The sequence below is a fragment of the Coptis chinensis genome, chromosome 2 (genome assembly GCF_015680905.1).
Source record: "Coptis chinensis isolate HL-2020 chromosome 2, ASM1568090v1, whole genome shotgun sequence".
Taxonomy (NCBI): Eukaryota; Viridiplantae; Streptophyta; class Magnoliopsida; order Ranunculales; family Ranunculaceae; genus Coptis; species Coptis chinensis.
The window spans coordinates 7,331,870-7,357,037 of NC_141457.1; the positions used below are offsets into that span (position 1 = coordinate 7,331,870).

General features: G+C 35.7%; 3 protein-coding genes, 1 long non-coding RNA gene and 1 other non-coding gene across 9 annotated transcripts; 3 read left to right on the forward strand and 2 right to left on the reverse strand.

Annotated features, from left to right (window-relative positions):
- Positions 1–458: 458 nt before the first annotated feature.
- Positions 459–2,070, reverse strand: LOC147514642 (uncharacterized). The gene is made up of 2 exons (XM_086592646.1): positions 1,835–2,070; positions 459–1,438 (listed from the first exon to the last, which is right to left on the reverse strand). Exons 1-2 carry the CDS (start codon positions 2,067–2,069, stop codon positions 459–461), a joined length of 1,215 nt encoding a protein of 404 aa, XP_086448772.1. The 5' UTR covers position 2,070.
- Positions 2,071–8,581: 6,511 nt separating this feature from the next.
- MED32 (mediator of RNA polymerase II transcription subunit-like protein) lies at positions 8,582–12,256 on the forward strand. Of its 3 annotated transcripts, none has more exons than XR_015209065.1 (3): positions 8,582–9,040; positions 11,681–11,726; positions 11,917–12,256. XR_015209065.1 is itself a non-coding variant. In XM_086584438.1 (2 exons), the coding sequence occupies exon 1, from the start codon at positions 8,609–8,611 to the stop codon at positions 9,029–9,031; it is 423 nt and encodes a 140-aa protein (XP_086440564.1). In that variant the 5' UTR covers positions 8,583–8,608; the 3' UTR covers positions 9,032–9,040; positions 11,917–12,256. The 3 variants fall into 3 exon arrangements, 1 of the variants encoding a protein (XP_086440564.1); XR_015209063.1 differs by having other exon boundaries at positions 11,681–11,722; XM_086584438.1 differs by lacking the exon at positions 11,681–11,726 and having other exon boundaries at positions 8,583–9,040.
- A 654-nt stretch (positions 12,257–12,910) lies between these two features.
- On the forward strand, positions 12,911–12,984 carry TRNAT-AGU (transfer RNA threonine (anticodon AGU)). The gene has a single exon. It is a non-coding gene; the product is annotated as a tRNA-Thr (tRNA).
- A 3-nt stretch (positions 12,985–12,987) lies between these two features.
- On the forward strand, positions 12,988–13,996 carry LOC147514645 (uncharacterized). The gene is made up of 2 exons (XR_015209076.1): positions 12,988–13,079; positions 13,172–13,996. It is a non-coding gene; the product is annotated as an uncharacterized LOC147514645 (long non-coding RNA).
- Positions 13,728–20,708, reverse strand: CLPP6 (CLP protease proteolytic subunit 6). Of its 3 annotated transcripts, none has more exons than XM_086584452.1 (9): positions 20,595–20,708; positions 20,474–20,517; positions 20,314–20,404; positions 19,995–20,196; positions 19,862–19,927; positions 16,749–16,889; positions 15,411–15,464; positions 14,954–15,046; positions 13,728–14,211 (listed from the first exon to the last, which is right to left on the reverse strand). In XM_086584452.1, exons 1-9 carry the CDS (start codon positions 20,657–20,659, stop codon positions 14,164–14,166), a joined length of 804 nt encoding a protein of 267 aa, XP_086440578.1. In that variant the 5' UTR covers positions 20,660–20,708; the 3' UTR covers positions 13,728–14,163. The 3 variants fall into 3 exon arrangements, with proteins under 3 accessions (XP_086440578.1, XP_086440588.1, XP_086440583.1); XM_086584462.1 differs by having other exon boundaries at positions 20,474–20,507; positions 20,603–20,707; XM_086584457.1 differs by having other exon boundaries at positions 20,474–20,514; positions 20,595–20,695.
- Positions 20,709–25,168: the final 4,460 nt, after the last annotated feature.

Here is a 25,168-nt window from a genome sequence, read left to right on the forward strand (position 1 = left end):
AATTGTCGGTGCATTTCATTGTGACTATAGTCTTGTTCTTCCGTGATGAGTCTATCTGGGTCTCTAGGTTCTGACCTCATATCTTTGAACGGTATCTTAAAATCCTTCGGTTGATGAGTTGACTTGTTTAAGTAATCATGTCAATCTCGATCGGCGATGGTTTCTAAGCTCTTTGGTGTTAAAATCAGATCACCGTCATTTGCTCGAAGTTCTTTCTTTGTCCAAGATGTCGATGTAGAACAACTCCCAATGTTTGTTCCATAGAACCAAAGGTTCACTCACCTCCGCGAGAAAACTAATAGTGTTGCAAAAATAAGCGCCTCAAGGAAGCACTACCAGCCCATTGACTTGCTTCAACGATTGCATCGTTCCATTCGTCGTCATTTTGCAATGAGTCCAAGTGCAAAACACGTTGATTTGAAATCCTCATACACCTTGCCGTTGACAGTTCGAGATCTTTATATGGCGTTGCACCTTTTTGAACATTTAATACCATTCGCCAAAATAAAACCGTTAAGCGGCGTCGGATGTGCATAAAAGATCCTTCCGATTTTTACTCCTTTCTGTCTTACTTGCCAACATTTAAAAGAATCAACCCAAACAAATTTTAATGGGAAATCAACATACCTCAGGTGTCTACCATCTTCATGTAATTGGTTATAGCGCATCCACTCTGTAAATTTGGTTTTCTTTGCACTTTCACGGGTGATGACTTCATCTGTGTTGTCATCGTCATGATAGAACACCGTATGTTCGCCTTCAAGATGAAATGGTAGTCTCTCAACAGGTGGGTATCGATATTGGATATCGTATCCAAATAATCTCCAGCAAGCTTCATGTGCAGATACATACCGACAGTCTAAGAATCTTTGAATTTCATCAACTTGTATTATTGTTTCTTCGATTTCTGTGTTTTCAACATTGGTATCAGTCTCAACAACAGCAGTGGATCTATCTTGACCTTTGCTCAAGTATTTGAAGAGATACTTGACCATTCGACTTCTATTACAGAACTCCACGTTGATGTGTGCTCCATATTTCTTTGAAAGAGCTGGATTATAAGGAACAACCCATCTGTTATCAACGGTGAAAGTCTTCTTCTTCCGTTTTTTTGTAGCCGTTCTACCTGGTCTTCTCATGTACTTTGCAAATCCCTTGTCATCGAATGTAGTTTCCTCGCAGAATTCTTTTGGATAAAGTCTGGTACATTTTCGTTCGTTCATGCAAGGTGAATTCTTGTCTAGCTCTCCACATGGACCGTGAATCATGTTGTCTACGACAATTTCATATAACAATGGGTCATCATTTTTGTCTGGAAGTTCAGCTGATATAATCTTATCAATGTCAGTTGGTGTAGAAGGTTTGTCATCAGGGTGCAACCAAAGTAGTATGTGAGCGTGTGGTAGACCTCGTTTTTGGAATTCAATAACATAGATTGCTGCAAAATTCAAATTTAAAAGTAAATAAATATGAGTGCTTGATACCACTATATCACATGAAAATTTACAAATTTGTTTGTATAAAGTCGTTACGTCTAAGAAAGGAGTATAATATATAAAGTTCTGCATAACCCCGAGCAACCATTGGAATATCATTCGTTTTTTGGCTTATTTATTAGTTATTACACTTGGCTTGAAGGTTCTAAGTGAGACATTAGACATTATATTGTAAACCGACTAATTATTCCTATATAAAAGTAAAACCAGCAAAAAATAAAATAAAATAAAAATGAATAATTTACGGGGGAAAAAAGGAGTAAGATGTTTTCAAGCCAAGAGTCACATAGTTTAGGCATCACACAAATAAAATTAAGATGTAAAATATTTAAAATTACCTGCCATAACTTTGCCAAAGTGTTCTTCTTCTTTGAGGTCCTTCATAATCTGATCCACTTTTATCTTAAACGCTCTAACAACAACTTCAGGGCAGTATTCGGATTTTAGACCTTCAACTCTTTTCATTGCAAGTTTAATTTCATTCCACTTTGGATTGCAAGTGAATGTGATGAATAGATCTGGAGGTCCCGCCCATCTGCATATAGCAATGGCATCCTGATAATTCTTCACCATGTACCGTGGCCCACCAGTAAATGAAGAAGGCAAAACTAAACGCTTTCCGACTAATCTTGCATCTGTGTCTCCTCCGGTAATCGAGTCAACTATATTCTTATATAGTTCTGCTCTAATTGTGGACTGGTTGTTTCGGAACCAATCAAGTCTTTCTTCTTCTACACATGTGTATATATCGACCAGAAATTGCAATTTTACTTTACCACCTCTGACTAAAGTCTGGCCCTCATTTTCTCTATGTTGAAGTCTAAAGGCATAATATTCTCGCATGCTAACTGTGTGGCGGTGATTTTCTGATATTTCTTCTTCTCCTCGATACAAAATATCGAATGTGTAGCCGTCCTCACCGTATGGAAATAAAAGAGGATATTGCATTGCCATAAAGCTAGGATAATGTTCAGTAATTCGTTTGAGGCCTTCTTCTTGGTGTTCAACAACTATATCTCGATGATGAAATTCAACTCCATTTCCAAGCATCAGTGCTGCTACTTCAGTAAATGTAGGCAGGTTGTACTGTCTTGCATCTTTTGAGCGTGTGCCGATAAGTCTAATGCGTACAGGTATGTAGTCCTCTTCATTGAACCTATCTCGTGCCATTCGGAAGGCCTTTGCAATTTCATTTTCCGCATTCAGCATTGTTATCAATCCTTCAACTATACTACCATCTAATGCTTGTTCGAGTGCTTGATTGGGCAGAGCACTTAACCTATTGGACACCTCGTTCTCTGTGTCATATATATAAAGCTGCGCAAACTTTGGTTTATCTCCTGTTGGAAGTAACGATCCGATTTTATGGTAATTTTGTCCATGAATTCTGAAGACATATGGACCACCACCATTGTTAATTGCATAGTCTATTTTTCCACCCATTGATGTGAAAGCAAAGATCGAATTATATGATCTTATGTTTTCAATAAAATGAGTGCTTCTTGGTCCCCTTGATTCAAGCAGATCCTTTAAGAATTGTGGAGGATTCTTCAATAGTGGAAGTTGTATCTTTCCCACTTGACAACAAATGGAGAATGTAGGAAGTTGTCCCTTTTGTTTCTTGTTGTTCCTTTCTTCATTCCAGAGTATAGCTCCACAGAAAGAACAAATTTTGTTGGGTTCACCAAAGTCCCATAGTTCTATATAAAGAAAAAAAAGATAAGAAAAGAATATAAGTTATTAATCGAAATATTCTACGTGTTTAATTTAATACTTACCAATATCGCGAGTACTTTTGTGAAGTGGAATGCTGTCAATGAAATCAAAATCTGACAAATTAAAATTTGTTGAATTGTTATTGATGTTCTGAAAATCAACATCAGTAGTGATGCTTTTTTGCCTATTCACGGTTTCTTCTCTGTGCATAGACTGAACTTTTCGAATATTTGAAATTCTGGTAGCACGCGAATCATTTATAACCAACTCTCTTTGTGGGAGAAGATTGCATCTTAGCCTTGATTTACGAACTTGTTTATTCTTCTCCTTTGCCATAGGGATTTCTTATAATAAATATAAAAAAAATGCAGAATTCTAATTGTAAGGGACACTTAAAATAGAGTAGTTAGATTGAACACACAAAAGAAGTACTCAGATATATAGAGTAGTTAACAAAAAAAAAATTGATCATGCACTCACAAAAAAATCTAATATAAATAAAAGAAGTACTCAGATATATAATTACATGCACACACAAAAAAATTATGAATTAAATCATGTAATTTAAAATTTTAACATTACCTGTAAAGAAATGGCTACGTATGAATCCAAAGAGGCAAACTCTAATATAAGGTTTCATTAACAATAGCAAACAAAGTTTTGTTAGCAAATAAAGTTTTATTCAGAGTTTCGTACTTAAGTACACTGAACACAGAATAACCCCCTGGTTATGCAATTTAAAAGATTGGTTCAGATAGTTTAGAAGCCAGAAGGTTAAAGTAAATTCAGGACGGAAAAGAATATAAAGACAATGACGGACAGTTTCATGCATTAACTATAAGATTAAAATCATTGCCAAAGTATCAAATTATCTAATATTGATGTATTTTCCACACGTATGCGCATAAAGTTAAAGCCATAGTTATCTACGTAAAACTAAGAACAATATCGTTAAACATGGTATATATAATGTTTCTTTCAAAAGATTATTATGGTGCTTAAAGACTTCAGAGCGAAGAAGCCAGAAGGTTAAAGTAAATTCAGGACGGAAAAGAATATAAAGACAATGATGGACAGTTTCATGCATTAACTATAAGATTAAAACCATTGCCAAAGTATCAAATTATCTAATATTGATGTATTTTCCACATGTATGCGCATAAAGTTAAAGCCATAGTTATCTACGTAAAACTAAGAACAATATCGTTAAACATGGTATATATAATGTTTCTCTCAAAAGATTATTATGGTGCTTAAAGACTTCAGAGCGAATAATGGGAAAATTGTACTATTATTCTAGATATAATGCACTTGAACTTGTTCAACTCTAGTTCATAATTCGGCTTAGTCATGGCTTAAAACTTAAGTTGGAGCTCCATGCATTCATACTGATAGAGTTCCAAGTAGAATTACCCTTAACTATAAGATTAAAACCATTGCCAAAGTATCAAATTATCTAATATTGACGTATTTTTCACATGTATGCTCATAAAGTTAAAACTATGATACGTATGCGTATTTTCCACACGTATGCGTAATAATGATAGAGTTCCAAGTAGAATTACCCCAGTTATTGGGCTATGATTTGAGTTCAGCAAGGCAAATCATTTTCAGCACCATACAGAAAATAATTTATTTATTTCCAAGCTTAAAATGAGATACAGAAGAATGATTTGCTGGAACTGAAATCCCATTACACTCGCCAAGCGCTTGCAAATAAAAGATTCCTTCCATTGATTTGCTTTCCAGGATTACAGGGTACCAATTCAAGCAGGGGCTAAGATGCATATGATCAACCATATTTTCATGTATTAATGCTCTTGCTTTAACTTATTAAGCCCTAACCTAAAGACATAAGATCCACAATTATAAAAAATCTATATTACTTGTGTCCGCCTGATAAGCTATTTAAATTAGAAAACAGAAGTTACTACCAACATATGAAACACAAAAGGTAGACATCATAAATTAGAAGGAAGACTGTAGAAGCATTTTACATTTTTACCTGAAGACAATATGTCCTTCTCCAATTGTCCAGAAAAGCTCTGTCAGGAAAAAACCAAAAGAGAGCTGTTCTTGTTAGTGCATGCGCACAAATCACTAAAGCATAAATAGTTCCATTTAAATAAAATGAATAAGCTTGTAAAAAACTTTATGCTACTATATATTAAACTTAAACTTGCAACCTATAATGAAATCAATTCAATTATGATAACCACATTCCACTTAATGACAATACACATCTAAAAACTATATTGAGTTGATATACCAAGAACAACTACAACATGTTACAACTATCTGAGAACAAATATATATAAGGAAATGAATCCTATATTACTATTATGGGGATCATAAATTGTGGAGAATATAACAATAACGCCTCAGATTTGTTGATAGCCAACACAAACAGAAATGTGATCAAGCATGATCTCTAAAGACGGATACCGGATGCATTTCCAGATTCTTGATTTGTTCAAGTTCCATTATGATGGTATAATCTACTCATGGTATGAAGATAAATTTCAGGGCCTAAAAGGGGAATCTTTGGGCATAGATTTGAGATACTCAATACTCATAACAAGCGAACACAAAGTGTTACCTACTCACAAAAGTAGACTTATATTCATCTAAAACAGTAAAAGAAAAGATTCAAGAGAAAATATTAAAATAGAAAAAACTTAGTAGCTAGTGTCATGGATTAATACAGGTAAAGATGAAAACTACAATATGTTGGGTGGTTCCAAGAACTCATTTGGAAAATGGAAGGTAGAATGTTCCAATACGTTTCAACTTAGACTTTTACCTATTTCAGTCAAAACAATCTGTCTCCATTTAGAAACTTTAGGGCACTTTTTGATTGTTCATTCGATGGCCCTATTTGTAAAAGCAAATTTACGTGCGGTTTTCAATTATTATTGTGCAATATTAGGATTGATGAAGTTAAAATGAAGACGCGTGCTAGTACATAACTTTTGCAGTTGGGTTAGCATCATCTTTGATAGTGAATCATTATGGTTGTGAAACCACCTATCAAGACATAGTCAAAGCCCGCTAACCACATCGTGACTTATCTATTCTTAAGCAAACATTTTGCTCGGTTTGCTTTCATACCAAGTGGAACCGATGTTTCAAACCACAAATGTTTACCCCAAAACAATCATAATGCCAAGCACTAAAAACTTGACACAAATGAATAACATAGATTATCACCTCTCTTTCCTCTGAATCAACTGTTCTTGGAACCACAGGGAATGCTCTTGGGCCTCTGTGGCTTACGGTGTTAAGACTAAAGCCATTGGATATATGTATATAAATGCTTGTGAAATGAAGTGCTCTTTATCAGTTGTATGGTAGAATTACTTATTGGCTATAAAAGCCTTCTACTTTTAAAGAGAAAACAAAGTACATTATAATGTTGAGTTTAGAACTTGAGCTCTCAATGTAGGTGTTAACAAACGCTGACTCCTAACAATATAAGGAAACATACGAAGCTCGGTCTTTGTCAGACCGATCTTTGACATGTGGACAGGGATGCCCTTCCAATCCTAAGTGTCTCATATCTTGGGGTTGTAAATTTATCGTACAGGACGTCATATCAATCTGCTCCAATGACTTGAGAGAGTCTAAATTCAAATCCCTCTTCTCTTACGCCAAGACAGTAGGTACCAACAAACAGCAGGTACCAACAGAACAGGCTAAGAGAAACTCCAATCAATTTTACATCCCTCACTCCCTCATGCTTATAAAAACTTAAGAGTCTCTTTAGAATTTATAGAGATGAATGCATGCAAAGAAGTCTGGGCCTAGTGTGTTCAAGCAATATACCTCTGTCAAATCAGATTGAAAAATATTCAACTTTTCAATTCAGTTGCAGTGGTTTATCTTGGAGTGGCTAAAAAATTCAAGGTAACTAAAGCTGTTGGCCTTAGCGTTAGTTGTAGCGATATGTACAATGTAGGAGGTCTTGTGATGTGTGATTATGGTGATGGACAGGTAAAACGATTTTTCCATGCACACTTTAAGGTGGACCGTGATCTTCAAGCATATGTGGTTGTATACGGTTCAACAGAGCATATTCACCCACAGACTTGATTAATTCATGCAAGGCAGATTCACTCTCTAGTCTAATCCTTTGTCACCTGAATTTGAAGTGTCATCAACACGTATAATGATGTGTTTATTACCTTTATTTTTTAGCAAACAATGTTTTAGTACTGATCTTGATTCAGTATTAAAAACTGGAGATTACTTTAACACCTTCGAGTTTCTCGCTTACAAAGAAAACCCAGCACTTGAAAACTATAAATTGAAGATCTAACTTAAGAGTTCACGAAGATCCTAAAAGTTGAAAATCAGAAAAATAAACATACAAATAGAGCTAGCTTTTAAGTTGGCTTACCTTGTTCAGCTGTTGCTAGATTCTTGTGATCCAAGAAACAGAATATTTTGTGAGATACATCTGTTGATACTTTTCTATACGACCATGAAGAGGAAATGCCGTAATGTTTTTTTTTGTGTCCATCTAGGTCTTGTATATTGTATGGATGATCATTGATGTTGTTCTAATATATTTTGTTTTCGTCTACAAAATTTAATTATCGATAAATATCTAAATTATGTTTATCTGACAACCTGACTGCGTTTCTAATTGTATTCTAATTATGTTTATCTGATGATTTGTTTCAAACTTTTCAATCATGGCATTCAAAATTTTCACAAAGAAAAGGTTGTGATCTTCCAGAATATAAGAACACTAAGTACTCATACTACGGGCAGATAATTTCACAAAAGCCATCGGTACACACTACACACTTAAACGTAAATACTTCAGAATTATAATAATAATTAAAAAAAAAACAAAAAAAGGTAAAATTCTAACCTTATCACAGCAACCCACTCTTGATACTGCTTCAAAAAAAATCCTTATACCTCTTAACAAAGTGCGAAGCACGGATTTGTAAACAAAAAGCCGACGGTACACACTACACACAGCAACCCACTCTTGGTACTTCTTCAAAAAAACCTTATACCTCTCAAGAATATATATAGATACATTGAGGAAAGAGTGTGGAGTTGGTGTGAAGTTGGACATTGAGGAATTGGTGTTTGATTTCGATTGGAAGAGAACATCAGTGTTTGATTTCAATTGCAAGACATAAAGGAGGAATGACTAAATAATAACAAAAGAAAAGGAGGAATAACTAAATAATAACAAAAGAGAGATTGCAATTTGCCTACTCGAGAGTTGAGGAGACTTCCGAAATACCCGGGTAGAGACTAGTATGATATGCCGACAAAAGCATTGAAATGCCTGGTAAATATACCGACACTGTACAATGGCGAAACATTTAGTTATATGAAGAAGGGTTTGAGAGATATTTTTTTGTTGTGGGGCAATGGATGGCACAGTAGATGCACTAAACAATGCATACCAAGAATTCATAGGAGCAGCAGCAGGTGTGCTTGAAGCTAAAGAAACAAGTAATGCACAAAAAACAACATTAACAGATACAGCCTTGGAGAATTTCAAACAGAAATGGGAACTCTTTAGAGTAGCATGTGATCAAGCAGAAGAGTTTATTGAATCTGTTAAACAAAGAATCAGTTCTGAATGTCTTGTTGATGAAGCAACAGGTGCTAATACTACTACTACTACTACTAATAGTGTTGGGCTTTCACCTATTAGTGCTGTTCGGTTAGAACAAATGAGCAAAGCTGTTAGATGGCTTGTTATTGAATTGCAACAAGGCTCTGCTGCCCCACATTCTGCTTCTGCTCCTTTTGATGCTAGGTTTGCTGAAGACGCTGCACAACAATAATAATAATAGGTATTCTTTTCTTTTAATTATATCAAGATTTTAGGTTTGGCATGTGAAATTAGCTGATTACATGGATACCCTTTTCTTCATTAGGTTTGTTATAATGTTTTCGTTCCCGTATGTGAAATTATTGTTTCTTGTAATTGATACCTTGCATTAAACGAAAAGATTGTTACTTTAATTCTTCGTCTTGATAGATGAATGAATTATACACATTCCGTGTGGGGGACATCGGTGAAATCGCAAATGATATATTATAAGTTGGTGAGACCAAAGCATTGATGAATGCTAGCCTAACCTTAGAAGCTACTTTAGAGTCGATACAAAGAGCTAGAGAAAGCAGAGAATATGTACTGCAATTTTTGAGAGTTGCAAAGAGATGTTATCTAGATAACAATTCATGGATGAGAAATTACTAGAAACAACCGCCGTTAGTATCTTCGTCGTATTATCCTTAAGGATGGAAGGGTTGTGGAGGATGCTTCTCATAGAACTAACGTTTGATGCGTTATTGAAATTGAAAGTAAGTGTCATAAGATAACGTTAGGGAGCATGTTTTTAAGGAGCCAAATAGAAATTTCGATGATAAATGCACAAGTGATAAAGTACTGGAGTAGTTCAAATAAGTCTTAAACTCATAAAATAAGGGGAATTGATTAGGATGAGTTCCCCTCATGTAGCATAAGCTCATTAGATCTTACCTACTAATGTCCTTGGCTTTAAACTTATAAAGGAAATGCAGGTTGAACGGTCTGAAATAAATTGTATTTTTAGCTCCTATAGTCGTGGAATTTCTTCTTGTTTCTTGTAGTTGTGACCTTGCACTAAACAAAAAGGTTGATATTTTATGTTTTCGTCTCGCTGGAACCAGAACCAGTTTTACATTTCATTAAGCGGATAAGAACAGTAATATCACGGAGGTGAAGATGGTATGATATCATGGTTAGACGATGAACATTGTTGTGTTTCGTTTATACAAACACGCTATTTAAGTAGCTTGGAGTTATATTGAAATAATTAATTAAATGTATAAGGTATGATGGAAATATGACTAGTGTGGGGCACATAGGGGTAAAGAACAATATGCTGATGCTAATAGTTTGTATGCCAAAGGCTCAATCCTTGGGGAGAAATTCTCCATTCAGTGATAGATAAAGGGAATACAGGCATTCAATGTGGGGGACCTTGGTGAATTTGCAAATGGCATCTATAAGTGGGTGTGACCAAATGAGCATTCACCTTAGTAGCTACTGTAAAGTCCAAGGGATCCAAAAGAGCTAGAGAGTGCAGAGTATATGTAGTGCAATTTTACGGAAGTTGTGGTCGAGAAGGTCTCTACTTTAAAGTGTCTTTGTTGTGTATTAGCAAGGATGGGAGGATTTTGGAGGATGTTTCTCATAGGATTAAGGTTTTATGGATGAAGTGGATGTGCACTCCAAGAGTGCTTGGTGACTGATGCATTTTTCAAAGTTGGAAGCCAATTGAGATGGTAAATGCACAACTGATAAGAAAATGGTAAATGGACAAATAAAGTTTTGTCATACTCAGATGATAAATGCACAAATGATAAGACTTGGAATGGAATTTTTTTGGATGAGTATATCATTTATGTAGTATTGTGGAGTAGTAGGTCAAAGAGGCAGTAAACTAAGGGAAATGGATTAGGATGATTCTGCCTCGTGTAGCATAGCTCATTAGCTTTAAAGTAAGTGCAGGTTGCTGGCTCTAAAGTGAGTGAGAAGAAGAGCAAAACGGACGTAGATTGAGCTTGTGAGAGCATAACTGAAGAAACTCGAGTTCTTAAATCAATGACTTTGGATAGGACTGAATGGGGGAACATGATTTTTTATAGCATATTTGCAGAAACGGGAGATCTTAAATTAATCACTTTAAATAGAACTGAATGGGGGAACGTGATTTGTTCAGCCGACACCAATTATTTGTGATATTTGTCCGCAACTTTTTTCTTCAAAATTGCAGTCAATTTGGAGGGTTCTCAAGTTCTTCATGTAAAAAATTATTTTCCTACAAAAGTAAATAAATCAGAAAACGACGATAAAAGGATCATATACAACTACTCCCAAGTTGCTACATTATTTTCCACATATGTCACCTCCCTGAGCTCCTTGTAAGTACAGATCGACAATCAAACCTGATCCACTCTAGCTTCATATATGCCTTACAGGCCTCGTTGTTATACCGATCTGAGCATTACAGGTATTTCATAATTCCCAGCACGACGAATGTCCTCATCTCTATACTGCAATAGTACCTATCAAGAACCACATTTGGTACCCAGAAACACCCATGATCTTCCAGAATGAGCAAGAGCAAAACCAAAGAAATTGTGATCAAGTGCTTCAAACGTGAAATTCTTTGGTTATATGACAGCCTTGATAATTCATTTTCCCTGTGCCCTAAAAGTGAACTGTAATTTTTCTTGAGTACCCAAGCCTTGAATAAAGCAAACCAAACTTATCTTGAATCAACCAAGACATTGTCCTCTTTTATTGTGACTTGAAACCTTTACAATCAGGTCATGGATTGTCCATCTTGCTTTTGTAGTCTAGCTATGTTACCTTGGAAGTAAAAAACTATACTTCCTTGCATCGTTCGTAATCTGCTGACTTCTTAGATCTTCCTTTTCAGTTTCTGTAATTGCCTAGGTGGGCGGGTGATGCACATCATGCCGTAAGTATGTCTCTCTAGATTTAGCTGTGTGTTATTTCAATTCGTTAATTGGTTATATGACTATTATTGCATGCCTAAATGGCTGCTCAGAGCTTAGTCTCTATTTCAGTGTCGTGGTCACCTTTTGACTTCGAAATTCTGAATAGTGGTACTGGAGACGAGTTAATTGACCTAAGATTTGATATCTTGTACAGGCATGCTCCAGAGCTCAAATAGAGGGTAACCCAGAGAAGTGACACATCACTCTATTTACTGAAACTCAGATCCTTTCAACGTGAGCCTTGATATAGTTTTTGAGAGTATATACAACTGGTGGGATACGAACAAGTATCAATCCTGTGTATGGATCACCAAAGTTGTTTCAAATTGTGAAGTGTTGTTACTTTTTGCTACATTTTAATGTTGACTCAGTGGAAGTGTTTACTGTGCAAGTATCAATCCTGTGTATGGATCACCAAAGTTGTTTCAAATTGTGAAGTGTTGTTACTTTTTGCTACATTTTAATGTTGACTCAATGGAAGTGTTTACTGGGGATGATACTGCTATTTTTGTAAGGGTACAGGTTAGGGTTATATTCACGTACAAATGCCAAACTCACCTATTCTAGCAGTCCACTTGATAATTCTCTTCGCTTAAAGTTCCATTTGATTCGATAATTCTGATAGTTCTCTAGCAGTTAACTTAGAGATTTTTATAACACCCTGGGTTCACTCTCTACATAATTCATTCAGAAGTTTCAGTTATTTCTTTGGGCAATTTCATGACCTGCCAATTTATACGTGGTAATCAATGGGATTCTAAACATTTTAGTTCTCTATCTAAAAGGCCAGCGCCCAACTCAACTGTGGCTAATATGTAGAGATTTGAATTCTCTGGATGTACTTGGAACGTTTAGTTCAGTAGCTGCTCGTAGAACATTACTCATTCAGTCACTTCACTCACTCTGCTCCTTGGCATGTATGCTGGTTCAATTAATCTCACTTTTCAAAATCTGCCATATACATTGTGAACATGCATAAACAATCACGAATTTGTACTGGAAAAATCCCTTTCATGCATACAAATAGTTATAAAACAATCTACAAGTTAGTAAATAATGTCCCGAACAAATTGAGAGATGAAAAGCAATTTGGCTCAGTTATGTTTAATTATTAAAGTAAATAAATAATCGTGTTTTGCCAAACACCGGCTTTCATAGCTCAGTTGGTTAGAGCACCCGTTTAGTAAGCGGGAGGTCTTGAGTTCAACTCTCAATGAAAGCAACTTTCGCATCTGTATTTTTTATTTCAGCAATTAAAGTGCAGTTTTGATTTCTTTTGGCTGTTACTTTTTGAATCCTCATCACAACTCTGAGAAGGTATTGGCCGCTTTTTTCTTCTTTTGATGTGTGTCACTCAGTCACTGTAGAAATTAAGGGAGTCTTATGATCTAAGTTTTTTTTTCCTGTAGTAATTCAAGTATAACCTTCGATGATATTGCTGGCGCGAGCATTTGAAATTGTTGATTTGTTATAATCCATGCATTTTGTAGAAAACCAAGCAACTGATTGGCGGGTTCGGTCGCAAAGCGGCAGTTGGAAATGGATATCGACATTTCTCTAGTTGTCGTATCAGGGATTGTAAGCACTTTGTCTGGCAGACTTCCGTATTAGATGTGCTAGTAGATATGATTAAAGTCTACCTCATGTAGCCCATAAACTCTTGCTGTTGCAAACACCATTTTGGTTCCGTTAGCAATTTTGCATCTAGCGGTTTCAGACATCACCAATCTCACATAACCCACCAATAGATCAAGCTTCTTAACAAAACCAGATTATTGATGTAGCCTATAGTTTTCCTCATTTTTTTTTGGCAAAGATGAGGCCTATAGTTATTGGAGTAGAACTGGCATAAGTGAGAAAAGCGAGGAACTTTCTCTTTTGTGCCCAAAAAGCAGTTTATCATAACATACAAGCAAATAAGATATTCAACAAGAGGATCAGAGCTTAGAATAATCTGTACGCAGGTGCAGCTAAAAGAGCAGTAAATTTTATTTTAATTTTTGCTGGAAAGCAGTAAAATTTAACACACATCAATGGGGAACTAACAGAACATTGGGAACCTTACAAATTCTAAAACATCAGTCAACAATGGGTGGCTTTGCCTAACAATACAGTTCTAAAGCTCTCACAAATGGGCGCCTGAATCCAAGTACTGCATATATCTCCAGATATCCACACTTGTTTCACAAACAATTGGCATAACACACCAATATGAACCCAATCCAGCCATGTAATTTAATTGAATATAGGTACAGTGCAGTACACAGTTAGTAAACATCGATTGCGGCTTTGTTTCAACATTTTAAGGTGGGGATGCCGAGCATAATCTGTACAACACCAGCTGCAATCTTGTCGCATCACAGTATCGAAACTACACAGCCATCTCAGGAAGCCTCTGGACTCAGTATTCCGTTTCCAATACACCATCAATTAGACCGAACTCCAATGCCTGATATAGTGGCAGATCAATCTAGTGGAAATCATACAACATACTAGAAAAAGGTTGTAAGTTATACGGCACTCTCAAAGTTAGATAATGTTAAGACCACCTTCCAGGTTATGAGAGACAACAGCGACTTAATGTTGTCTGTGTGTGTGATTAAATGGTCAAAAACTAGGATTCTTGAATTTGATGTTCTCTGTTTCCCTTTGCTGCAAACATCCTTTACTAAACGCCAACCTAGCTTACATTGAATAAACTGTGTAAATTATGAGGATCTTTTATATTTACTCTCCTAACCTCGTAATGATTTGCACAAACTGCCAACCGTATTTGGTGGGAGATCATTGGGAAATCTCTATACTTAATCATCTGGGAGAAACTTTGTTTTCACTATGACCTCTCCCAAGTGGCAAGTCCCAGCTCAAGTGTGCACCAACAAGAAAATCTTCTTTTTTTATCGGTAAAATGCGATGTGTGTGTGTATATATATATATAATCATAAAGTCAAACTTTGTAGGATGAGATATCCCACTCAGATACAACAAAGGGAAAGACATATACAATATCGATACTAGAAAAAAAAACTACGACTATTAGAGAAAACTAAATCAAAGGGATGCAATCATGCATGGCTGAGCAAGGAACCCCACCAACAAGAAAATCTTGTGCTGTTAATACAATACACTGCCAGGCTTGTATACGAAAAAATATCTAAAATTTTTCTTTAAGGAATAATGAACAGTATTACCTCAGAAGTAGAGAAGAAGCGGTCCCTTTCAGTGTAGTTCTGTATTTCCTCAAAAGGTTGACCAGTAAATGCAGCATACATTTTGTCGATTTTCTGCATTCAATAGCAAAGAAAATTTGAGAATACACAGCTTAGACACTCAAAAAGTGGACATCCGATATGTGCAGAAAAACTTTCTTTCTTTCTTTTCTTGTTCTCTTTTTTGATAAATCATGCCACAAAGCTTTTTGTGCTGCAGCACAAAGTGAAAACCTTGGTCCACTGTAATAGTGCTCTTGTTTCCAGTTTCACTCTCAGTTCAATCAATAAGACATCTGTAACTGATTTTGAAGGTGGTTCAAGCTAATCGACGAGTGAAAATCAATATTAGGTAAAATCTAGTCTAGGTAGGACAACAATAGCCAATATTAACGACTTTCCAGACCTGTGGCTATATTTCAGAAGGAAGAAATCTTACATGACGAGCCTGAACAGCTTCATTGACTTGGCGCCTCACATCCTCCACGTGACCCTACAAAGTGCATTAAGATCCTTACATGGAGGCCAGCAAGTAATAAATTTATAATGACATTCCAAATGACCATCTTCCAGGATTTTTCACTAAAACAGATCTAAGCATAGTACATATTACATTTAAATCCTTACATGGAGTCCAACCAGTTCAAATGACATTCCACATCACCATTAATAATTCTTTAGTATATATACCAAGACTTTCAGACACAACTCCGTTTATTTTATGTTTTAACCTCAGCCCTGCGCGCTTGCCCACACGCACACCAATTTTCAACTTACCTATGGCTTCAACAAGAATAAAGTATATATGGAGATGCATGTCCACATATAACCACGTATCAAAAAAAGCTACCAAAGATGAGCCAGTTCCAAAAATAAAAATTTGGTCTCTTTTCTGAGACACAAATATGTCCAATCTTTACCATGCACACGGTGGCCAACTTTTTTAAGCACATAAGCATGTTAGTGATAGAGTAATACTGAGCTAGTGATGGCAGGTTTCTAACACAAATTTGCTGTAGGAACAATCAAACTCATATAATACCAAAATATATATTTTCTTTTAATACATCAAATTGACTCTGTCAAAAGAACATTCCTGTGTCAATAACACGCGAATGAAAATAAGCACCATATTTTGTACTAGGGACAAGACATTATCATAAAAAAAAAAAAAAAGAGCAGAACCAGGAGTATTCCTATGTTTCTCCATTTGGATTTCGTGTATACAAACTAATTTCCATCCTGTTTACTTAGTTGTACAAAAACGTGCAGAAGTGTAACCCCCTCTAAATTCAAATCTGTGTCCTTAGTAGAAGAAGTTCGTATGGTGGCTGCAACTGAGCATGCAGCATTAACTGACAGTAGCTTTTCATTATAATTCTAGTTGCACTTTCTACGAAGTAAAGCCACAAGGAAGAAAGTAGGCGACTTCCTCCCTCCTTTTTCAGTATATTTAGCAAATACAGAAAGGGATCTCACAAGAAAGATTCGATGGGACAAACTCATCAGAACAGAAGGAATATATATCTGAGTCTTAGACTACTTGTGGCCTTGTAGGGCTTTACTTTGTTTAACCATTTAAAATAATGAGATAAAAGGTTTAGGCTCACTTGTTAAAATGCAACAACGATACTTTCCAAATACCTTCCAGAAGGCAATAAAGTTGTTCCCATCCTCCCGCAAACAAGGTATTCTTAATACCTAAGATTCTACGTACAACACTAAGCAAGAAACACACTCTTACACATCAAATTGCACATAAAAAGTCAATGCATACCCCACAGCCACTCTGAGGTTGATGTATCATAATGCGTGCATTCGGCATAGCATAGCGCATTCCCTTTTCTCCTCCTGCAAGGAGGAGTGCTCCTTGGCTTGCAGCTACTCCAAAACAGACTGTGCCAACTTTAGGCTTTATCTGAACATTCAAAGAGCCAATGAGCCAAATGATGAAAACTAATTCAAGATACAATATAAAAAGAAGCATCAATTTGAAGCTCAACGCCAACCATTTTTGTGGCATAAAAGATTGCTACTTCCACATTATAAACAAATGCATACTCTTCTCTCCATATAACAGACAATTTTGTAGTGTATGTTTGACAAATGTACAGATATCACTGTAAAGCCAGTAGGTGCTTCACAATCCCCCCGACCTCAGATTCCAACTAATATAGTTTCATGAAGAACAAAATCGAGTACAGAAAGTAAGGGATAGGTTCAAAGAATATGAATGCACTACCAAGGTTCATTGGTAATTACCAGTTTACCACAGACTTTAGGCACTAGCATGAGAAGACGTACTTAAGTACAAGGCTACAACCACCAAGTCACCAACCCATCATATGTGTTAATAGGTTAGCAAGATTATGGATAACTCCCAACATTAATGTAGGTATACTATACGTACTCTACACAAACTCAAAGTTCAAGAACAAACATTAACGTAAAAATTAAAGCAACTAAGGGTTACAATTTCCATTATAACTATCCTAATCATATAAATGATATTGTCAATGAGAGTTTCTCACACATCACAAGCCAAGATGTATAAAGCCTAAGCTACTAAGAATGGGAACTGCACCTTCAGTAACTGAGCAGTGCATACTTCCATGAACCCTTATCTACTTGCAATACAAAAATAAGTCTGCTTGTGATATCCTAGATTGGGTTTAGTCCCACATCAGTTAGGAAATCATCTTGGATATTGGTTATATTGGATTGACTACGACTTACTAATGTCAAGGCCTTTTGGGTTAAAACCTCACACCCATGAATGGGCAAACTTTGGACCTGAGCCCTTCGTTGACGTGAGTGGGGGACAATATCGACATGTGGTAGTAGGGTCATTACAAGTTGTATTAGAGCCAAGGACGGCTCTCTCCTAAAGTGGTGGGATTGTAATACCTTCAGTTGGTTTAGTCCCCCATTCTGATAGGAAGCCGTTTTGGATCCTAGATATAGTGAATTGTTTCTCACTTACTAATGTTGAGGCCTTTTGAATTAAAACCACCCCACACACATAGATGGGCAGGCTTTGGACCTGTGCTTTTGGGTGGCGTAAGTGGAGACAATATCAACATATGGTAAGTGGTGGGGTGTTACACCGCTTGAAATCTTCACGATTCTCTTTAAAGAACTACATACATTTTTTAGAGTATTGTTATCGATTTTTTTTTCTTCGACAATTAACATAAGTAAGAGCATAGAAAAGCACATCAAAAGCAAAAAGAAAATCAAGGGGCAAGACCTGACTCATGAGAGGCCCATCGTGCTAAAGGTGTCTTTCATTCAAGCAACATTTCTTTGGTAAGTCTCTTACCTCTAATAGTTTAAATTTCTATTCTCACAAAAGTCAACGTGACATAGGGTACAACCGTACGAGTAAAACCAATGAATTTCTCTAGTTGGGTTTGCCAACCACTTGACATAGGGACATAGGGTTGAATGTAGGTGCGAGTTATTACTACTTAGTACCCACAGAGGTCAAATCACCAAGTCAACACTTTCATCATGAGCAACATTGTTTTCTCAATATTAATTTAATTTTAAAAAGGTAAATGAATTACGAGAGTTTGACATGACTTTTTCTGAGACACTCATCTTAGGAATTGATTCTCCACGTAGTATGACATGGCACATAACATAGACTGCCAGATGGAAAATCATTGGTGAGGAACAAATATTAATTTTATTTTTCACTTGCCATATAGTTGGAAGAAATTATTTCCATAAGAGTTTATTTCCACAAGACTTTGTGCGTGGCACAATGGACATCCTTGAGTTTGGAAAATATGAGCAAAATAACCTCTGTCTAGTGGTTCATGTTCTTTTTAAGACGGGTCTTTTCTCACAATATGCTTTTGATTCAAAGATGGGTCTACCCTAGTACCCTACCCATTTAGAGTCTCCCTCTGTTTTGAGCCTTTTATTAATGTAATAGAATCCTTTGGTCTTTCCTATCAAAAGGTAAAACAAGATTGTAACTATAGTAATTCTATGCTTAGGCTCAAAACTAGATGTAGAGGATAGCACGAAGGTGTCCAGCTGCTCAATTCGTAAAATAAGTGAGTACTGCTACCATGGACTGGGTTCAAAATCAGCCTCATCCACCCAATTACTAACCTCTTAACTCATCCCCCCAAAATCCATAAATCAAGAGAGAAGTTATATATTCCTTCAACCAAGAAAAATACGTAGATAAATAAAAAATTTGTCCATGAAAGGCACACTCAACAGACCATAGCAGTTACAGAAAACCTATATGACCATTCCCACTGAAATAATCAAAGCTTATGGATTCAAATTAGCCACATGTTTACTTTCAATTTCAAAATACATATATAATGCACATGTTTACTTCTCAATCTAAATATTAAGGTAATCACTATTACTTCCTTGTTGCTCTAAATATTAGAGGGAAAATCCTCAGCAAATCCCTTAACAGACAGTCTTGACAATATCTAACTCAACTAATCGTCTCAATTGATAGAATAATAAGCACAGTACTAAATTTAACTCGCTTTGAGGCATGAATTCTAGCAAGTTTCAAATAATAGCACACACAATGCAAAATTTCCACATGACACTTTGTCCGCTTTGTACTTCCATTTTCAAAACTAACTACTAAAGTAAGCACAATGGCTTGTTTCAATTCGAAAAGTATTACTTTAGAACTTAAAGTACATGAAGATGTACTATCATAAGCTTAAGAAAGAACAGAGAAATGCGGAAAGAGGCAATCTTGGAAGAAAGATTCCTTGCTTACTAAAATAAGAAGATAACTAGGACATAAATGCAGTATAACCATGTGGGTTTAGATTGACGTATTAAACTAATGTAAGGATAACATACGCAAAAGAAATCATCGTGGTTAACAATTGATCTTACCCAAGACATACAGTCATAAATTGCCAAGACCGAGTAGGTGCTTCCACCAGGGCAATTAAGGTAGATCTGACAAGGAAGAACATACATCCATAAGGGTGGAGCTCTATGACTGAGTATGATGGTAGTAGCATACCAGAATATCTGCATCCTCATCAATAGTCGCTAGAGTCACAAGCTGTGATATAACTCGTTGAGCCACTTGTGAGTTGATTGGCTGGCCAATGAAGATAATACGATTCCTGAACAAGACAGATGAAAGATCTAGAGGTCCTCCTGGAGTCATTACAGCTGGCATCACCGGTGGATTCCCTTTCTTCGCTTCAATTGGACCATAACTGTATAAAAGGAAAACAATCAGAAATTTTAGGATATTACATGGCAAAAACTGACGTATATCATGCAATGCTTACTAATAGCATGGATAGAATGAGTACATAACAAAGATTCAGTACCTGGTATGAATTGGACGATGATGAATTTGGTCGTCGAATTTGAAGGGTAATCCAGTATTGTTATTAACATTATTACTTACAAATGATAGTCCTGAAAACCAAACAACATTTCACTACTTGTGTTTAAACAAAACACGTTGAAATTGATTTTTAAACTTACCACGTGGATTTTGCGTGCCAGAAACATGTAATCTACCTGAACTACTGAAACAGAAAAAGATATATTAGAATGACATTACGAAATGAGAGTAATAAGAGAGAGAGAGAGAGAGAAATAATACCTATGATGATGATGATGAATAGTGGTCTTTGAGGAGAGAGAAGTGGAAATTAACACTGCTGCCATTTTTCAGTTTCAAATATCAAAATCCAGGCGAAGCCTATTTTTACATTTAATAATGAAATTATACAGACGGAGAATCACTAAAAACAAAAGCCCATTATCCCAATCCAGCCCAACTTAAGTGTCCACTTTGAACCGACCACATACAAGCAAAAAAAAATGCCCATTGACTAATTTACGGACCAGGCCTTTGAGGACTGAGGTGCATACTACTTCTACTTTTTTTTTTTTTTTTTTCGATGAACAGACTGATTATATTAATCAAAAGATGGATTACATACAACAACACAAGAAAAAATAGATGAAAACAATACAAGAAAACCACAATAAGTACTGAAATTTGTTTTAAATCTTGAACCGAACTCCACCTAAATCGAACGCCCAACACCGGCAGCAACTCCACATTGGAAACCCCATTACCACTTTCTCCAAATCAGCTACAACCATACTCAACCAAAAACCATGTTGGATCTCCCAAAGCAAAGACTCAAGAGCCTTCAAATCGCACAGTATTACACTCCACGACACAAGCGGCAGATTAGCAATCTCATAAAAGAATGCCCCACCAATAGCCCTACAGAGGGGCGGTGGCCTGACCAAATCACTACCCAAACCAGCAATCCAGAGAGGGAATAGATAAAGGGAGAGAGCCTTGGTCTCAGCCAAGTAAGATATAGAGCCAAACCAGCGAAACAGACATTGACAGAGAGGGTTGAACCCATGGCTTTGCCACTGATAGTGAGCTATAAGATCCAAAGGAACCAGCTTGAAGCAGTAAACTCCTGAAAAATATAACCTGAGACCTAGATCTAACTTATTTAAGGTCTTCAAAGTAGAAACAATCTGCAAAATTGGGAAAGAAGGCTTCTCCAAAGGAGAGAACCAAAACCCCCATAGCCAGATCCAAAGACATGTACGACCTGTGATGTCGATCATCCTATGTGTTGCAAGAACACTTAAAGGAGTGATTTTTTTTTTCTTCTTTTTCTTCATGGCGGCTGGGGTGGGAAGAGAGATAAGCTACCAGGGAGGGTGAGAGGAGAAGGAGATTTGATAAGGCAAGATACTGCTTTTCCCCGCAAGAGAGGGTTTCTCTACTCTCACTATTGCAAGAGATCGAGAGCGGCAGCCATACTACTTCTACTAGATTACTGCTAACCAGTAGGTTTTTTTTTTTCTTTTTTTTTTCATTTATTAGGATTTGGCCTTTCCAGTTCAAAAGAAACCAAGAACCAAACCGGGGTTAGGTTTAAATTTTACTTAATAGCAAAATTGCCGTTCAATTTATTAATTAGTTTTTAGGTTTTGCCCCTTACTATTTTGGCTTAATTAGGTTTTCATAACTTCTTTGTAAATTTCAAACTAACGTACATATTAACATATCAACATTTTTCCAATCATTATACTAACAAATAAACATCTTTCAAGACATAAAGTTATAAAGGGTCGAATTTAATTAAAAAATGTGTCAAACTCATACATACCCTCAAAGAAAGTTCAAATTTATTAATGGGGTGGTAATTTGTAACCATATGAGGAATAAAGACATGTCATGGGTTCTTTCATTTTCTTGAAGTATTGATATTTTTCATCGCCTTCTACTATATTGTTAATGTTAACCGATTCAAAATATATTAAAATTTGAAGATTTGAAGAGAATTTGAAGAACCCATTTGAAGAAATATGATGTTTTGGAGTTTTTACAAATAGATCATTAAGAAATTAAAGTGATTTGCAAAGAAAGAGAAAACACCCAATTATATAGTGGCATTGTAAATATTGAGTTTGTTATATTAGTTGGGGTTTATCATTAATTTGTTTCAAAAGTAGTGGGTTGAGATCAAATTGGAGGAGAAAAACATATAATTTACTTTTTTACCCCTAAAACTAAGAGCAATTTCACCATTAAGTAATTTCAAGACAATTTCAGTTCGGTTTTGATTCGTTTTTGGACCAAAAGGGCCAAACCCTTGATTTATCTATTTAGACCTACTTAAGGGATTGACGTAATCATCTATGCTGCAATAATAAGATTACTATCTTATTTTTATTTTCTTTATGGTATGAGAGCATTGCTCTTATATTAATGGTCTAAAACAAGATAGAGATAAGAGATGTGATGAGATGAGATGAAAGTGTTTGCACTAATATTGAATTAATTTGTATTAATTGAAGTGAGATGAACTACACGTCCATAAGCATCCTTTTTCTAGTCAAATCCCAATTTACCAAAAATCATCACCGACCCTACAACCCCATTTATAGTGGATGTCTCAAATATATAGCCAGTACTATTTTGCTTTTAACCATGTCAGTACAATTTTGGTTTTTTTTTTTTTTAATATGAATGCATGTATTGAATTACATTGTTTTGAATGGGAAATTTAAATAGTTGAACTACTCTTTATTTAGTCTTGATGTCTTTAGTTTTTTGTCACTCTTTAGAAATCCTAGAAAAAAGTTATCTCACTCTCTCACAAAGAAAAAACTATTTCACTCTCTCTCATAATCACTTATATAGTGGGTTACAAAACTGACTTACGGGTCGATGATATATTATATGTATCATCCTAACATACACGATATTATATTGTATGCATGTATCATCTTGACCATAAATTCCAGTAACAATGGTGCAAACCAAGACATAACACGATGCCCAACAGGATGATACTTTGTGTGTATCATCATGACATATTTCCACTATGTCATTTTAACTCATTTCTCAACAGGTGCTCATTGCAAACAATTGAAAAAAAGTGGTGCGTGCAAATCACGTGACTATTTTAAACGGCCAAATCATTTTCTATCGATTCAAACTTAACGGATGGTACCAATTGCAAAAAATTGAAAGTATCTTGTATTTTTAGGCAAGAAAAACAATACAGTGTATTTAATGTAAAAATTTGCAAAATACGTTGTATTTTTAGGTTATTATGTCTTTTCATACTATAAAAAAAAATGTTTTCATATATATATATGAATTTACATTTGTGCATTAACCACTCTAAAGCACCAAGGCTAGGGTAAGAGATACAAGATTTGAAGAGAGAATAAATGATGGGTTTTGTGTTGGTATCACATTGTAGTATAATATATCAAGTTTTTACTTTAAAAATAAAATAAAATAATGTTTGGTCTTCGATGTACTAAACTAAATTGTGCGACTAGCGTGTAATAATCTCAAAATTATAATTCACTGGTGCAGTCTCTTTACTCCAAAAACACTAACACAATATAGTTTCCTTATTGACTTTTTTTAACCAACCCTTATGTGTGAACCCAATTCATACCCTTTAATCTCACATCTCTTCCCTCAATCAAGCCTATTCATACCCATTAACCTCACATCTCCTCTCTCCTCGGTCCCTTCGCGAAGATGAGACATCCTCCCCTTTGAACCTCTCAGCTGAACCCCTTTGGGGCTGCTTACATACCCCCGAGACTTCTCGGAAAATCAAGCTGTCTCATAGTTCTCCTCTCTCCTCCTTCACTGGCGCCTCCTTCTCTCTCCTCCTTTTTCCTCTTTCCTTTCTCTTTTTTAGGTCAAAGTCTTTGGACCTCTATGATATTGGGCCCATCTCTTTGGCCCAATACCATACAAGGTCCACTTGTCTCTCTCTTACTCCTTTTTGGGTTATATTCTTGTGCCTTTATTTTCTCTGGGTGTTATACTCTTAGAACTCTTCTATATGTGATGTTAGTGGTCATGAAACTGACTCACACACCTGCTTATAAAATAGATAAGGCCATACTAAGAATCATTGCTCTAATAATTCAATCGAACACCCACCCAAATTAAACAAATTTCCAAAATTAGGGCTAGTTGTATCATTGGTAGAGATAGTTTATTTAAGGGTATGTTGGTAACTTTATATGGGATTATAGGTATTAATCTCAATATTTAAGTATGATACTTTTCAATTTTGTAAATTTTGACATGGCATTATACTATGTTTGTCACACCCCGAATTTCGACAAAATTCAGAAAAACAATATTTGTTCCTGACTCTTCGATTTTCGAGGTGTGATGCACTCTCAACTTCCAAAAACCCATAAACAGTTTAAATATGTGGATAATTAAAAACCAATAAAAATTTCAATTAAACAAAAGTCTTCTTCATTACAAAAATTCACAAATAAGATTAGGTTACAAATCTCTTTTCAATAACTCTTTATTTAAAATTACAAATGAAAATACAAATAACATTGTCTCAACTGAAAATCTATATCACCTCAAGGGAAAACAAAACCTATCTTGAAATGCAACGCTAACGCAAACCACAAGCAGCAACCAACCTTCTTCAACACTAAATCTGTCAAGACTTATCAATTATGTTTATTTAGTGAACACACCCGATAAGCAAATATGCAAATCGGGCCAGCATTATAAAAATGCTGGTGTGAGTAGCTCTAAAATACAACATATATTTATATATATACATACACAATCCATAAGACAGTTAGTTCCTCCACCGAGGCGCCTTAACTTCCAACAACTAATACAACATT

Excerpts from the sequence above, each read along its gene's own strand:
- MED32 (XM_086584438.1), top strand. The coding sequence starts at position 8,609 with ATGGATGGCACAGTAGATGCACTAAACAATGCATACCAAGAATTCATA.
- CLPP6 (XM_086584452.1), bottom strand. The coding sequence starts at position 20,659 with ATGGCAGCAGTGTTAATTTCCACTTCTCTCTCCTCAAAGACCACTATT. Across the intron at positions 20,197-20,313 it reads CATCGTCCAATTCATACCAG|TTATGGTCCAATTGAAGCGA; the intron begins GTACTGAATCTT and ends CCTTTTATACAG. Across the intron at positions 15,465-16,748 it reads AACCTCAGAGTGGCTGTGGG|GGTCACGTGGAGGATGTGAG; the intron begins GTATGCATTGAC and ends TGCACTTTGTAG.
- LOC147514642 (XM_086592646.1), bottom strand. The coding sequence starts at position 2,069 with ATGGTGAAGAATTATCAGGATGCCATTGCTATATGCAGATGGGCGGGA. Across the intron at positions 1,439-1,834 it reads CTTTGGCAAAGTTATGGCAG|CAATCTATGTTATTGAATTC; the intron begins GTAATTTTAAAT and ends TGAATTTTGCAG.